Source organism: Lampris incognitus, chromosome 4 (genome assembly GCF_029633865.1).
Source record: "Lampris incognitus isolate fLamInc1 chromosome 4, fLamInc1.hap2, whole genome shotgun sequence".
Taxonomy (NCBI): Eukaryota; Metazoa; Chordata; class Actinopteri; order Lampriformes; family Lampridae; genus Lampris; species Lampris incognitus.
The window spans coordinates 45,829,900-45,846,836 of record NC_079214.1 but is presented as its reverse complement, the minus strand read 5'-3'; the positions used below and the strand labels follow the sequence as shown (position 1 = coordinate 45,846,836).

The window sequence follows — 16,937 nt, the reverse complement described above, 5'->3', positions numbered from 1 at the left end:
ATTTGCTGTAGACAGAGATAGGGCCCTGGTAGAGTATGTGTGTGTGTGTGTGTGTGTGTGTGTGTGTGTGTGTGTGTGTGTGTGTGTGTGTGTGTGTGTGTGTGTGTGTGTGTGTGTTAATGGTGTAGCAATGCAGCGCTGGGTGATTGATTTGTCTAATCCTTGTTTAAGTTACTCTTAAGGAAACTTCATTACTCTCAGCCCCCTGCGGATAAAGTGGTTTTCACTGTGCCACTGGGAAAGAACACACATTATGTTGTGAGAGATAAAACGTGCACACACACTCTCTTACACGTATGCGTGCACACACAAAGACACAATGGGAGGTTGCTACTTTACTCATGCTCCTTCCATCGCTCTATGATATCCCTGCATGTCTCTCTGGCTACAACATGTTGGCTTGGGCCTTTATTGTAACTCACATGTGTTTCACACCCATCTTCAGGTGTGAAAAATGAGGTGAGTGCCTGATATAATGGAATTTGAATCCTCTAATCGATAATTTCTCCCCTCAAGTGAAAAATAGACAGCCTCTCTGCCCAAATTACATGGAGTCATCTACCGGCTCCGTCTGATACGATCCAATAATATTCCATTAAGGCTGGCTGCTACTCCGTAAAATTGAGAACCCTGTCATGGAATTGCATAGTCCTGTAAAACAGATTAGGTTTTAATTTATATATATATTTAAATATATATACTTCTTCTTTTTTTTTTTACCCCAGTAAGAAAATTGGACTGCACTGAGGAATGTTTTACCACGGTGCCTACGGTACCAGGATGCATTACGCATAAGCCTCTGTGTCATCATCCATAAAATCCTTTGCACTAGTGTTGTGGGGCATCATTTACACCATCGGAAACATAGCTTAGCCGAAGGAATGAGGATGAATTTTTTGAGTAATGTATTTAGAGTAGATTGGAGTATTACAAGCCCTGCTTGGGTGTAGTTTTTCCAGCCGCCAACTGACATCATGACACATCATTTGGCGGCTGGAAAAAGACTGTCATTGTCGGCCCAGAGATGCAGAAACAATTGGGAACTGTCACAGACAACAGAGATAAAGTTGAAAATCTGTGAATTTACCCTTTAAAGCTACAACACGTTTTAAAGAGTGCCATTTTTGTTTACCTCACTGAAACTTATGCTGATACTAGTAGGCCTAATGATAAGGGCATTTGACCAGTATCACAATGAAAATGAGTCGCCAGTGCTGTTGTATCTGCACCCTCCCCAACACCAAACAGAACAACATGGTTGAACCTTAGTTGTAGCTATTGATGTTTTGTTATCTGTCAGTAAAGGTCCTCTCCTAACTTGGTCTGCAACATCTCCCTGTGGCACAACAACTTTGCCTCTTCAAGCTCGCTGCTACCTATCATATTCTTCTTTATTTGCTGTTATGTTGAAGAAAGACATAAAACACTATTTACAATATTGTGTTTCACAGGAAAATCTTATCTGACAGTAAGAAAGAGGAACAGCAGAGGTATTAATCAATCACTCAGTCTATCAATAGCTTAATTTGTCCACAGTGGGACAATTGGTTATGCAGCAGTGGGATGCCTAAATTTAGCGCACATAAAACACAGGTCACATGAATACAACACCAAGACCAAAAACATAAATACACAGCAAAATGCTCAATTAAAAAAAGTTACCAAACCAAGTTAAAACATGCAAATAACTATCTTTTCCTCCTAGAGTTTAGGAGGAAGATGGCAGAGGGGAGAAAGGAGTGTTTGCATCTGTTGGTTTTAGATATTGGAAATCTAAGGAGGGTACCAGATGACAGAAAGTGAAATAATTTGGACATTTGTGCATTAGCTCCTTTATTAAAAAGGCCAATGACTGAAAGTATCAAAAAGCACATTTGTTTGCATGTAAATCAATATTGTAACTTTAAAGACTGAATTCTGATTCAGTGTGTGTGTGTGTATGAATAGGAGAACAGAGAATCCTGAAATAAATTGCAACCCCCGAATACATTTTCCTTTGTTCTTTGTTTGATCGTAGATCATGATGTGGTGTGGTTCCCATTTGTATGCCTGTATTGCATATGTTTTTTGTTTTTTTTAATGCTTTTTTTTTGTTTTTTGTTTGTTTCCCTTTCCACAGACAATCGATTGTAACAAAGTAAGCATTTCTGAACTGGAGTTTGCATCAGACTTTTGCATAAAGATAACAGATACCACAGACTGCACGGTAAGTCATACACACCTCAAAGAAAGATGGCACATTTCGGTCACTATTGTCACTGTAGATCTGAAAATGTTTGGCTGACTGGCTTTTTCAGTTCAAAGCCATCTAGGGAAATCTGGCTTTAATTTTATGGAGAAGCTACTCCCATTTGTACATGAGGACATGAGTAAGGACATCCCCATTCAAAAGGCGCCTTTCATGTCCATTTGTCCGTAATCTACGATGTGGTCGTAACAACTCTGTCCTGGCAGTGCCTAAAGCCAACCCATACACAAGCTGAAGGAGTGTGTGTGTGTGTGTGTGTGTGTGTGTGTGTGTGTGTGTGTCAAAAGCACATTCTTATTCAGAAGTGATGTTAACTTGCTATATGGATTTGACCGTACAACTGCTTGCCCTGGACTCATCCAAATCAAGATATATTTCCTTACATATACCTCATACCACTACTTTCTAACCTCAGCACTTGAGTTAACAACTTTAAGGTTAACCTAATGTAGTAGATCTACAGCTTCAAGACATGGCTGTAGCATGTGTCATGAAATGAGTGCTTTCAGCATCAGGCTTCAAAACATAGAAATACAGTGGATATAAAAAGTCTACACGGCCTTGTTAAAATGGCAGGTTTAAATTATGTAAGAAATTTTTCCACTTTTAATGTGAAATTGCAACCTATAAAATTCAAGTAAGAACAAACTGAAACCTTTTTAGGGAAAAAAATACAAAAACTTAGATGAAACATGTTTTTGTTATTTTATTTTTTTTAAAGATCCCCGCCCTTTCTCCCCAATTGTACTTGGCCAATTATCCTATTTTCCGAGCTGTCCTGGTCGCTGCTGCACCCCCTCGTGCCGATACAGGGAGGGCAGCAGACTACCACATGCCTCTTCTGATACATGTGGAGTCACCAGCCGCTTCTTTTCACCTGACAGTGAGGAGTTTTGCCAGGGGGACATAGCGCATGGGAGGATCATGCTATTCCCTCCAGTCCCCCCCCCCCCCAAACAGGCACCCCGACAGACCAGAGGAGGTGCCAGTGCAACGACCAGGACACATACCCACATCTGGCTTCCCACCCGCAGACACGGCCACTTGCGTTTGTAGGGACGCCCGATCTAGCCGCAGGTAACACAGGAATTTGAATCGGGGATCCCCGTGTTGGTAGGCAACGGAATAGACCACCATGCTACCCAGACACCCCAGATGAATCATGATTGCATAAGTGTGCGCACTCTTTTATATTTGGGGATGTGGTGGCTGGGTTCAGAATTAACTAGTAACATTCAAACTCATGTTAAATAGTAGTTAGTATACACCTGCCATCAATTAAAGTGACTGATTAACCCCAAATAAAGTGCAGTTCTTCCTGTAGCATTTTCCTGACATCATCTTGGTTGCATCCAACGGCAAAAGCCATGGTCCACAAAGAGCTTACAAAGCATGAACAGGATTGTTGAAAGGTATGGGTCAGGAGAGGGGTACAAAAGAATGTCCAAGGCATTAGACATACTGTGGGACACAGTGAAGTCAATCATCAACAAGTGGGGAAAATGTGGCACAATAGTGACATTACCAAGAAAAGGACATCTCCTCCTTGATGAGAAGACAAGGAGAAAACTAGTCAGGGAGGCTGCCAAGAGGCCTACGGTTACATTAAAAGAGCTGCATGAATTTCTGGCAAGTACTGGTTGCTCCCTACATGTGACAACAATCTCCTGGATTCTTCATATGTCTGGGCTATGGGGTAGGGTGGCAAGATGGAGGCCTTTTCGCATGAAAAAAAAAAAAACAAACCATTCAAGCCCGGCTAAATTTTGCAAAAAGATAACATACAGTCTCCCAAAACCATGTAGAAAATTGTGTTTTGGTCTGATGAGACCAAAGTGTAACTTTTTGGCCATGGTTCCAAAAGGTATGTTTGGCACAAAAACAACACAGCACATCACCAAAAGAACGCCATACGCACGGTGAAGCATGGTGGTGACAGCGTCATGCTTTTCTTCTGCTGAAACTGGGGCTTAAGTCAAGGTGGAGGGAATCATTAATAGCTCCAAATTCCAGTCAATTTTGGTGCAAAATCTTCAGACATCTGCTACATAGCTGAAGATGAAGAGGACTTTCACCTTTCTCTACAACTACAACTACAAAGCATACACCCAAATCAACAAAGGAATGGCTTCACCAAAATATCAATGTTTTGGCATGGCCCAGCCTGAACCCAGACCTGAATCCAATTGAAAATCTGTGGGGTGACCCGAAGAGGAAGTGCACAGATGTCCTCACAACCTGATGGATCTAGAATGTTTTTGCAATGAAGAGTGGGAAAATATTGCTAAGTCACGATGTGCCAAGCTGATAGACTGTTACCCACAAAGACTGAGTGGTGTAATAGAACTAAAAGGTTCTTCAAATGTATTAGCTTAGGGATGTGCACAGTTGTGCAACCACGTTATTGTAAGTTTTTAGTTAATTTTTTTTTCTAAAATGTCTCCGATTGTTTTTCACTTGAATTTAAAAGGTTTCAATTTCACATTAAAGGTGGAAAAAGCTCTGAAATGATTTATCTTGGCTTCATTTTTTTCCCATATCACAAAAACCTGCTATTTAAACAGGGATGTGTTGACTTTTTATATCCACTATTCGTTGGGGCAACGGCAAGTAGCTGCTGGTGTCCGAGCCACATTTGTCACTGTTCAGCTATTGGTCAGCAGCAGACTGGAGAATAGCCATGGCACTGCGGGCTCAACTACACTACACAGAGAAAGAAGTGATATGGAGGTCCTTTGTCTTTTATGTTCTACAGCACGGTCTCCTCACATTGGTGTAAATGGATAATCAATAGCTCGTTATCATCGGCCCTGTGCTCCCTGGGTCAGGCCTCTAGATTTAATGGGATTTGTAAACATACTCTCATTTTTTTCCCTGTATACCATCATCCTGTAATTGAAAAGATCAAGTTTTTGTTTCTGAAGTGGGTGTCTGGTCATGTTAGGGGTCCAGTTCAGTGAGTGCAATGGAGTGGATGATGAGAGTGTATTGGTCAGCAGTGTGACTTTCCATGTTTTAAATTTTTTATTCATGTTGGTTGGGTTAAATATGTTTTGGGCTTTCCGTATAGCTCCTGTTCATTTCTAAGGGTAGTTCTTCTATTTTGAGTTCTTGGTCAAATCCTAGTCTCAGAGTAGAATGTTTGAAACATTTTGCATGCGTGTGTAATTTGTGCAGATTTTATAACGTCATTCAGGCGTTTCTTACATAACATGTAGTCTTAAGCGAATTTCATTCGCTTACACTGGATACTGTATATAGATGCTAGCCTCCAGCACTAAACCCACATGGCCAAGGTTTTACAGATGGATTATTGACCTGGAGAATGGAACAACATTACTGCGATGATGCTGATCTGTAATCGGAATCTGTGGCAACTTCCCAGTAATTTTTAGGATGTGTGAAGGGTAAACTGCTCCTGGACCAGTGCTCAGGGAGAGCATTGTGCAGCCTGTCCTGTGATGGAGCGCCTGCTTTTGTTCTATAGTCGACAGTCCATTCATCAGCTCAGTCTGCCTAACCTTGCATTAAATGAACAGCACAACCCCTGCGTCTGTGCCGTTCACACACAAGACAAATACCACCCCCCCTTCCTCTTTACCATTTTTTTTTAAGTTTCTCATGATCTGCTCCTCACAGACATAGTCTCTGCCAGCAAGTTAGATTTATGCATTTTGAAAGTTTTATGAACTTTTTTCAGTAATTTTCTCTGGTCATATGTTGAATAACAAGTCTTGGTTGAACCCTTTTTAAAAAGTCTCAGGTAAACATCAGATGGTATCCATTTTACTGAAATGTGGAACAGATACAAACAAATCCCTTGTTCTAGCCTAAAGGCTCAAAATGATCTATGCTAACGGCATGGTTGGAGAGAATGATGCTTCCTGTTTGTAATTCATTCGAACACTGCTGTCCCACTCCTCACACTGCTGCTGAGACAGCCACTGTAGCGCTTGAGAGGAAAATCGCTTCTGTAATCTATTTCCTGCCCACTTTCCATTAAATTTAAATAGAATGGAGAAAAAATGGCCTGGTGGACTGATGGGACAGGCTCTCTCCCCAGCGCCAAGGACGTTGCTCGGTGCGTCAGGAGGGCGAATGTTAACACTACTTTCTTTTACTAGTTTATCTCCACTGCTGTCTCCCACGTGTGTAATTTCTGCCTGTGTATGTGTGCATGGCGTTGTCTTGTGTTACACCAAACATTATTTTTCCTGCCGCATGCAACCATCTCCCCTGCTTTCCTCTCAGTGAGCAGCTTGTTGAGTTAACCTTTTTTTGTTTTCTCAGATAAGTTGAATGAGGCTTAACTGTGAGTCTGAGCAACTGTGAGTTTTGAACGATAGTTGCATGAATGAAACTTTTTATTCAGACTGTTATTGAGGCGGTTTTTGTCCTAGGTGTGTGTGTGTGTGTGTGTGTGTGTGTGTGTGTGTGTGTGTGTGTGTGTGTGTGTGTGTGTGTGTGTGTGTGTGTATGTGAGAGAGAGAGAGAGAGAGAATTTTTTGAATTTTAAAGCAAGCCTTTATTTAACAAAAAAATTTAACGAAAAACAGACTTGAAATCTTTCTAAACATATAAACAATACTTGTCAAAGTACAAACACTCAATAAGCATCTTTTAACAATCCCAAAAAACAATCATTCAACAACAACTTAAAACATAAAAAACAGGTAAGACCCCTTTTATCCAAGCTCTGCAGAAAAAAACAGCTCATCCTTTATGGTCGAACACAGGACCCCTTTATAACACCACAAAGTTGTGAATGTGTCCATATATTTCATTGCCTTGTAATAATTGAAGTCTACTCTTATTATACGTGATAGAGAGAGAGAATGGGCGAGAGGTGTTTGACCGGCTCTGTTTTGGACCAGTGGTTGTAAGCTGGAAAACGCTCTCAGACAGCAGAGCAGTGCAGCTGAGACCTGCCTCACCTCAGAACAGCAGTTGGACCGAAAGGCTGCAGGTAAAAAAAGAGGGGGGCAGAGAGAGAGAGCGGAAGGGTGGGTTAAATTCACACCAACCAGCTCTCAAAGTGGTCGTGCTTGAAGCCTCCACGCCTGGATAAACCCCATCAAAAGCGCATTAGCACCCCCCCATCCCCCTCCACTCTCCCCCTTCTTCTTGTCCTCCCCCTCCCTGCACCGTATAATAGTATCTGGCCGAGCCACGTGGCGCTCTGACACACAGCCGGGCGGAAGGGGAGGGATGATGAATTGCTCCCTGTTGGTTCCATCCATGATGATAATTATTAATTTTCCCCCGCTTCGCCGCCACCCCCAACCCCCCTTCTCCTCCATCGTCAGGAGGCCGGCCATCATCACTTATCACCGACAGACCCCAGGCCCAAGGCTAAACGCTGATGGAAATAAAAAGCGCTCATTTGATTTGTCCTGATTTTAGACTGTTTGTGTGCATTTGATAGAGGGGGGGAGGGGTGTTGAATTTAATGGAAGAGGTGAAAAGTAAAGGTGGCGTATTAATAGTGTATGAAGGACTATTAATACTCCACCTTCACTTGTTCTTATAGCAGAAGACTTACTTATTATGACTGGAAACACTCTTTGCTGTTTTACCTTCTCTTGCTTTTAGTTTTTCTCCAGTTTAGATTGTGTCTTGTGTTAATAAAGTTACATAAAACGTCAATAAATTATTTTTTTACTGACATCTTTAGTTGACCAGATTTCTTTTATAGATGAGTCGTGGTTTATCAGTTGCTGACACTCGCTACAGGGTTTTGATAGGGATCATTAAAGCTACTTCTTCTGACTCAGGGCCCGGCAGAGTTTATAAACATCATTGTCCTGCCAAGTGTAAATTACAAACGTTAATGACCACCAGTGTTTCAGGCTGGACACTGTCTGAATCAGAGGTGCGCTATTTCACTGTTTCTTAAGGCTGCCGCCGACCAAAGGTTTTCCCAGTTGACTAGCAGTCATTAGCTCAAGCTATTTTTCGATTAGTCATTGCACATTTATGATATTAATCATTTAAATACATATTTTATGGGCTTCTGAAAATGGTTTGAGTTCCGGGGATTAGAAAGAATGTTATAAGCAACATTGTTAAGACTTTGCTACATTGCAGAGAAATACAAAACCGTAATAATGAGCCTTTAAAATATAAAGTTTACAATCGTGCACACAAAGCGGGTCGCCTGTTTGTTTTGCTTTTGTTTTGCCTTTTTTTTAATTTTTCTTTATGTCATTTTCTTTATTAGAGTTTCGTTAACCATTTTGGGGTTTCAAAGAGAGGCTCATATTTTTGGTTAAATGCAAAAGTACAAAGAGTTTGCAATCTTCAACACAAATGTAACTGTATAATACTTAATTTATCCAATATGCTGGACTAATAAACATTACATAACACATCACTAACTATATATTAATATTAATGATTAGTTCATGGTTAGTTAATGATTTTTGTTTTTGTTTTTTTTGCTAACGTAGGCCCAAGTTTGGCAAAGGAAATTAACCTTCCTACAGATGAAGACAGTAATTTTGATTTTGATTTCAGAAATTCAATTTTCCTGGGTGGAGTCTGTGAGAGTGATGTGGTAGAAGTGGTTAGAAAGTTCAAGAATAGAAAATCCACTGATGGTTATACTATTGATATGCCACTAATAAAAGAGTTAATTGACTGTGACCTCAAACCATTTACTTGTATATGTAATAAATCTTTTCTAACGGCATTTTTCCTGATAAAATGAAAATGACTAAGGTGGTTCCAATCTATAAAAACGGTGACAAACATGTTGTATCAAATTATAGACCTGTGTCTTTGCTTTCTCAATTTTCTAAAATACTTGAAAATTATCATATTATTATTTGTAAATAGACTTGAAGACTTCATTGACAAATATGCATCATTGAGGGACCATCAATATGGGTTTATGAGCAATCGATCAACATCTTAGCCAGTGATGGATTTTGTATAAAATATAGCAACAGCAGTAGATAAGAAACAAAACACTAGGTCTTTTTATTGATTTACATAAAGCATTTGATACAATCATTCCTTATTACTCTTGCAGAAATTGGAACGCTATTGAATAAGAGGTGTCACACAATGCTGGTTAAGAAGTTATTTAAGAGTAACTTGTGGTGTTCCACAAGGTTCAGTATTGGGACCTAAGTTGTTTATACTTTATTAAATGATATTTCTATGGTATCTACTAAGTTGAAATTTGTTATGTTTGCTGATGATACAATATTATTTTGTTCTGGGGAGGACATGGAAGAATTGTTGAAAACAGTAGAAGGGGAATTGAGAATGTTAAAAAATTGTTTGATCTCAGTAAGTTATCACTAAATTAAAATAAAACAAAATGTATCATGTTTGGTGGTTTTAGGGTTAATTGTGAAATAAAACTGAAGTTAAATGGAGTTGAAATTGAAAGAGTATTTGAAAAAAATTCTTGGGATTGATAGATCATAAACTGTGTTGGAAGCCACACACACAAACACACACACACACACACACACACACACACACACACACACATACATATATATATATATATATATATGTGTGTGTGTATGTTTGTCCCCCCCCCCTTTTTCTCCCCAATTGTACCTGGCCAATCACCCTGCTCTCCGAGCTGTCCAATTGCTGCTCCACCCCCTCTGCCAGAGCCGGCCCAAGGCTTTATGGGGCCCTAAGCAGAATTTGATTTGCCCCACCCCCTGCCCATCTCCCACCACCGACAGTATTATGTCCATGCTTGATTGTTACCATACCATCATAATGGGACCATGCTAATCACATACTAATGGGATATCATTCCACCTGGTGCTAGGCTAGGTCGAGGATCGAAGAATAGGCTATCCCATTAGTGTGTGACTAAACAGTACCTTAGTTCATAAAACCGTGGTTACGTATCCTTCGTTTCTATTCATTACAGAAAAAGTAGCCTAATCAGCAACAAGTTATCTCACACAGAAGAAAAATCTTGACAGTCTAACAATAGGTTGCATTATAATATGTTGAAAACTATCAAGGACGTGATTTAAACACGAAGACCAGCTATGTTCTCTAGACTTTTAATTGACTATCAAGCTAACAGTCAGTTACCAACCATAATGCCTTCTTTGGTCTACATTACATACAACATAACCTAGCTAGCATGCAGGAAAGTTTGCGTGTTGTTTAAACATCCTAAAACAGCATTGACATCTTAAATCATCATAGCTCTATGAATAGTAGCAATTGACATTTCTATCTTAAAAGGGTAACAGTCGCTACTGGTATATTTTGTTAGCTAATATTAGATTAAAGCACTAGCCATCTAGCTAGCTAACTATGCTACCTGACGTTAGCTCACCATACCTTTGCTCGTTTGAGGCATCTATTTAACTAACGTTATCGTTAGTGAATGTTCATGATAACATGCCGTAATTGGTCATGGAAACATACCTTTATCCTGCTGTTTTTTGTCGTCCTCTGCTTTCCTCCTGTTTTGTTTCTCTGCGCCAGACGATAAACCCTTGTAGGTGACATACTGTTGCGATGTACTTGCTTACAGTTATAATGCACATGAATCTGACCCCAGCTCTGACATTGGCAGCGGAAATGATTAAACCAGTAGCATTAATTTGTCAGTCTGTTAACAACATGATATCAAAATATTTAGTTTTTGTTTTTTTGGTGATTACTACTGATATAATATATCACACACACAAAAATATATATATATTTATCAACTTGTCGTGTTTGACATTTCAAGCGCTCTTGGGGGCCCCCTGCAGGAGCGGGGGGCCTAAGCGACTGCTTCGCTTGGGCCTTGGGCCGGCTCTGCCCTCTGCCAATCCAGGGAGGGCTGTTGGCTACCACATGCCTCCTCCAATACATGTGGAGTCGCCAGCTGCTTCTTTTCACCTGACAGTGAGGAGTTTCACCAGGAGGACATAGTGTGTGGGAGGATCATGCTATTCCCCCCTGTTCTCAGGCGCCCTGACCGACCAGAGGAGGCGCCAGTGCAGCGACCAGGACACATACCCACATCCGGCTTCCCACCCACAGACACGGCCAAATGTGTCTGTAGGGACGCCCGACCAAGCTAGAGGTAACACTGGGATTTGAACCGGCGATCCCTGTGTTGGTAGGCAATGGAATAGACCGCCACGCCACCCGGACGCCATATAGAATATATTAAATGGAAATTATCTAAATCTATTGCTATTCTCTACAAAACAAGGGATCTGCTGTATAGGAAATATTTGTGTATATTGTATTGTTCATTGATAATGCTGTATCTTTCATACTGTGCTGAGGTTTGGGGAAATGTTTATAAAACAAATACAGACCCTATAACTAAACATCAGAAAAGAGCTATTTGAATAATAAATAAAGCTTGTTACTGTGAATCTACTAATCCATTATTTATATGGTCCCGCACCTTAAAATTCGTAGATATTGTGTATTTAAAAACATTGGAAATTACATTTTCGAGCTAGAAGTAAAAACCCTCCTGTTTATATCCAACTGCTTTTTAAATTAAGAGAAGGAAACTATAACTTGAGGGTTGTGTATTTTTGAAACATGTAAAGTGAGAGCCAATGTAAAACACAGATGTATTTCAGTTTTGAGAGTCAAGCTATGGAATGGTCTTAATGATGAGTTGAAATTGTGTAGCTTGCTCTCGAGTTTCAGAAAATCTTTAAAATGTAAAATAATTAAGGATTACAACTTAGTATAAATTGTTCTTTTTTTTCTTCCTTTTGTAACTCTGATATTCTAGGTTAACTTAAGGACTGTATGGGATAGGCAACAATAAGCCTTGGGCTTCAGCCTATTCCTTTTTCGGTCGTTGATTGATTGAGTTTTGTTTTGTGAAGTGGACTGATGTAAATATATGTACGATGTTTTTCTTTTTTTTCTGTCTGTCACATGAACACAAAGGTATGACTGAAATAAATAATTCCTTCATTCATTCAATATAAACTCATTAAACTTCTCCAAACATATCATACTCCACTTTCATTTGAAGCAACGTTATAAGAACAAACATGTTAAACCACTCACCCTTGCCAGGAAGTGAACAGGGTATTTTGGAATTGAAATATATCTGATGTGTGGTTTATTCACAAGGGGACTAGAGAAGTAATGTTACTTTTAAATAGGTTATGCAAAGTTAATTTAGTCAACATATGTAAAACATCCCTAAATTTACTTTTCTGTGTACATTTGACAGTGCACAGGCCAATGGTTTTGTGGTCAGTTGTCCAAGTTTGGCCCAGACATGTAGGGTGTGATTTATGTGGTCATTTGTAAAGAGAAAGTCTTAATGACGGTCTATGAAAGGTAAGAATGCAAATGGTCGATAGCAACTATATAATTTTACATGTCATGTTTTACATGTATGTTGCAACACCAAGTACCGTTAAAACAAGCAGCTCTTGAATTGGGGGACAGTGCTGTTTCCTGATTAAAGAAGTTTCAACTTAAAAAACAAAAAAACAAAAAACCATCCGTTGTGTGGAAATAGAAGAAAAATGATTCTGTTCATGCCATGCTTGCATTTTTGAAGATAATTGTAGAGGTCTGACTCTTATGCTGTGAGTTCCAACTTCTGGCTATCAGCAGAACTAACTGACTGCTGTTCTGTCAGCATGTCAGTCAATTTCAACTCCAGTGCTGGCTCCCTGGACTCTGGGGATACCATAGAGCCCACTCTTTTCAGTATTATGCCCTCTGTCAGCAAGGCCTTTCCAGTCTCCTCAAATAAAGCCGCCTCATCCAGGACTTCTTTGCTCTCCAGCTCAGCATACTTCTCCACAAGTCTTTGACATGTGGAAGTAAAGTTTGATTTGGAGAGATCGATTGCTCTTTGTCCTGTCCTATATGCCTCATAAAATTTCGCCCTAATTTCATCTTCTCTGTAAAAGATATCAGGGACAATCTCTTCTTTCTTTATATGTCCTTGAATGTGGCTTAACAAAAACTGGATCCCTCTTGGGTGGAAATATCTTGTATACATCGTACCATCATAAGCACTTGTCAGATGACCTGGTGACTCCAGAGCACATCACATCTTGAGTTCACGTGAATACCGATCCAAACTTCTCAAGTCTGCTGCCAGCCATTATGAAATATCACACAATTTACTTCTTCTTCTTCTCTCTTGTTAACTCTTAACTGTTAACTATTCTGGATGTGTCGGGACAAACGGCAAGGAGACAAACATTTTGTTAATTTATTTTAACACGGTATAACATCACACAACTTACAAACTTGTAACACCAACACAATGACTTTATAAAACATGATGAATTAAACAGCCTTATGCAAAACCAGCCGTGTACGAGTGAATGCCGCCACTTCCTGTGTCCATCGTTTCAAACTAGAAGCCCTCATACATTTCATACAGGGTTTTTTTTAGTTTTTTTTTTTTAAGTATTTCATACAGGTTTTTTTCCCCAAGCGACCAATGAATACTTTGTCGACTAAGACTCTTGTCTTCAGCTAATGTTTGGTCGACTATTAGGGGGCAGCCTTACTGTTTCTATCACCCTAGTGGTGGATTTCATATCCACCCTGTTTTATCAATATGGCACATGCAAGCTATTTGTGATTTCTTATTTATTTATTTATTCCAGGTTCAAAACTTCTGAGTTGCGTTTCATTTCAGAGTTTTGCTTTGGTCCTGAGTTGTAATTTCCTGTGTCAGAGCAGTATGAAAGTTACAGGATGCAGAGGTGACAATCAATCTCGCTTATGAGGCGGCGGCATCAGGGCGGTAGGACGAGGATGATGTTTGCTTGTGCGGCTGCACAGCCTGACGAATAATTATGGCTAATTTCCTAATTACCTCAGCAGTGAGCGTCCTGTAGCGTTCATTAAATGCCATAATTGCATTGTGTTGACACGCTCTTTTATCCACTTTGGGCCCTTTTCTCCAGCTTTAGTGGAAGGGTAGCGATGCCGCCCCTGCCTGTCGGAGTCGATAAAGGCTGATTGGAGCCTTGGTGAGGGGAGTGTGTTATACATGGAGGTCGATGAAGACCCCCACTATTATGAACCGTGGAGGCTTGTGAGTGGGTGTGCATTTTATTGGTAGATGTCTGTGCCTTTCAAAAAAAAATTTTTTTTTTGGTATTAACGCATTCTCAGTTATAAGGGTTGGTTTCAATAGTTGTTTCCTGACAAACTGCGGCGGTAGCTGTGAACAGATGGATATTTTGCTTCTCCAAATGATACAGCGCAATAAAAAAGCCGGTTAAAAAAAGAAAGCATGCCCATGTCCCATTTCTCTCCCTCTCTGACTTCCTCTCTTTCTCTCATTTTTTTCTTCTGCTTTTCTGTCTGCACCACTCTTTTTCCCCTTGTCCTCTCCTCTTTCTCTCTTTTTTTCTCCTTTCCCTGGCTTGCATTGATTCTGCTCCTCTTTGTCTGCGAGCACCGGCCTCCAAGTTGTCAGCTGCGTCAGGATTAAAAGCTATTAGTTCTGCATCATTGCCACTACAAGTGCGCTCGTGAGATTGATAGAGTGCCTCTCTTCCTCCAGCGGGGGAAAGATAGGGGGAAAACAGGCCTGGGGGGGCTTTTTTTTTTTACCTCTCGTATCAGACCGTGGTCACCTCTAGGTACTTTGGCCCTGGATTTTCTTTCAGTTTGTTAGTTGTATGAATTGGTTTTTCGTCCACTGTGTTTATAGCAGAGAAAATCCTTGCCAGCGGACTATATTTGAGGAGTGACTAAGTTATCATGCAGCTCACTGGCAGGTTCTCTACCTAACCTCGGGGAAAAACCAGTCTCGGCTTTATTTTACCTGCTTGACAATCAGTTTCAGGGATGCATTATGTAGTTGGAATAATGCCAATTCTGGTGTTCTCTATGGATGGTTTGCATGCCTGTTTGAAGCCAATTCATTTGAAACAGGCAGAAAATATGTCTCATTAACATATTAACAGATTTATATTGAAAATGTAGATGGAGTTAGAGCAGAAATGAGTGCAAAACCAGAAAAGTAAATTGTTACTCTTCCCTTCTGGAATAATCTGTTTTTTCTCTAAACAAATTACTTTGAAACAAATAGTTGTTTATTGTATTAGGTAATATAGATGTTTATTACATTTTTATCATTTTTCTTTTCTATTGTCAGTATTATTCACACCCCCTGAGAGAGAGTAAGCCCAGCACCAAAAATAGCAACCGAAGCTAATTTCGTGTACCAAGCTGTTTTTGTATGTCAGCGAAATGTCCCCGCTGTTGTGGGTGGTGTAATATATATTTCTTTTGTATGGTGACAAGTCAATGAGTAGAAGAAGGGAGGGGCGCACAGGGGACCAGGTGTTGACTCAGCCCAACTGAGAAACTTATTTGTATTTTTGGGGAGACAGAAAGGGGGTGTTAACCAGTTGGGATAATTGAAACTAAATATCCACATATATATATATATATAAAACACGTTTTTTTCCCGAAACCATCAATGGTGTTGTTATAAGTGCTCAACTAATGAGGAGCGGAATATCAACACAGATACAGGAAAAAAAGTTTTAATAAATTGCAGTACAGGCCTGTTTCGTGCATCGCGCACTCATCATATCTTTTTTTTAATTTATAGATGGAAAGCTGATGATTGTTTATGGCATGAAACAGACTTGTACTATCTCATAAAGAATTTACTTGACTCACTGGATTATTTTGCTCCTTATTTGTTGAGCACTTTCCCTACCGTTGAGTGTTTCTTTTAACAAAGCTTTATATATATATACAGTATATATATATATATATACAAAGCGATTCTGTCACTTGCATATATAAAACGATTCTGTCACAGTGATTCAGTGACAGAATCGCTGCACTCTGCGAGAGCAAACTCTCTCTCCTCTGTCCTAATACTCATGGACCTGTCAGCTGTGTTCGACACAGTGAACCACCAGATCTTCCTCTCCACCCTCGAGGGGCTGGGTGTCACAGGCTCTGCACTCTCAATGTTTGCAACCTACCTGACGGGTCGCTCCTACCAGGTGACATGGAGGGGATCTGTGTCGAAGCCTCGCAGACTGACTACAGGCATTCCACAGGGTTCGGTTCTGGGCCCTTTCCTTTTCTCCCTGTACACGACACCCCTGGGTTCTGTTATTTGCTCACATGACTTCTCTTACCATTGTTATGCTGATGACACCCAGCTGATCTTGTCCTTTCCTCCCTCTGACACACAAGTAGAGACACACATTGCTGCATGTTTGACTGACATCTTGGAGTGGATGGCGACACTCCACCTGAAGCTCAATCTGGACAAGACAGAGCCGATGGTCCTCCCGGGAAAGGTTGCCCACACCGAGACCTGGCCATCACCATTGACAACACCGTGGTGACGCCAACTTGGACTGTGAGGAATCTGGGTGTGATCCTGGATGACCAACTGTCGTTTGCCGAAAACGTTGCATCAGTTGCTCGCTCCTGCAGATTTCTCCTCTATATCATCAGGAGGATTCACCCATTCCTCACCGACGAGACGGCACAGGTGCTCATTCAGGTTCTGATCATCTCCTGGCTGGACTACGGCAACTCCCTCCTTGCTAGTGCCCCGGCGTCGGCCATCAGACCTCTGGAGCTTGTTCAGAAAGCTGCAGCTCGTCTGATGTCCAACCACCCTAAGTTCTCCCACACAACTCCCCTTCTCATGTCACTACACTGGCTCCCAGTAGCTGCTCGCATCCAGTTTAAGACTCTAGTGCTAGCG

General features: G+C 40.6%; 1 protein-coding gene across 3 annotated transcripts in view; it reads left to right on the top strand.

Annotated features, from left to right (window-relative positions):
- Positions 1-16,937, top strand: part of prmt3 (protein arginine methyltransferase 3) — a 114,486-nt gene that overhangs the window by 69,655 nt on the left and 27,894 nt on the right. For all 3 annotated transcript variants that reach the window (XM_056278780.1, XM_056278781.1, XM_056278782.1), the window contains one exon: positions 2,120-2,206. In XM_056278780.1, coding sequence (XP_056134755.1) covers positions 2,120-2,206 — 87 coding nt within the window. The remainder of the gene's footprint in view (positions 1-2,119; positions 2,207-16,937) is intronic.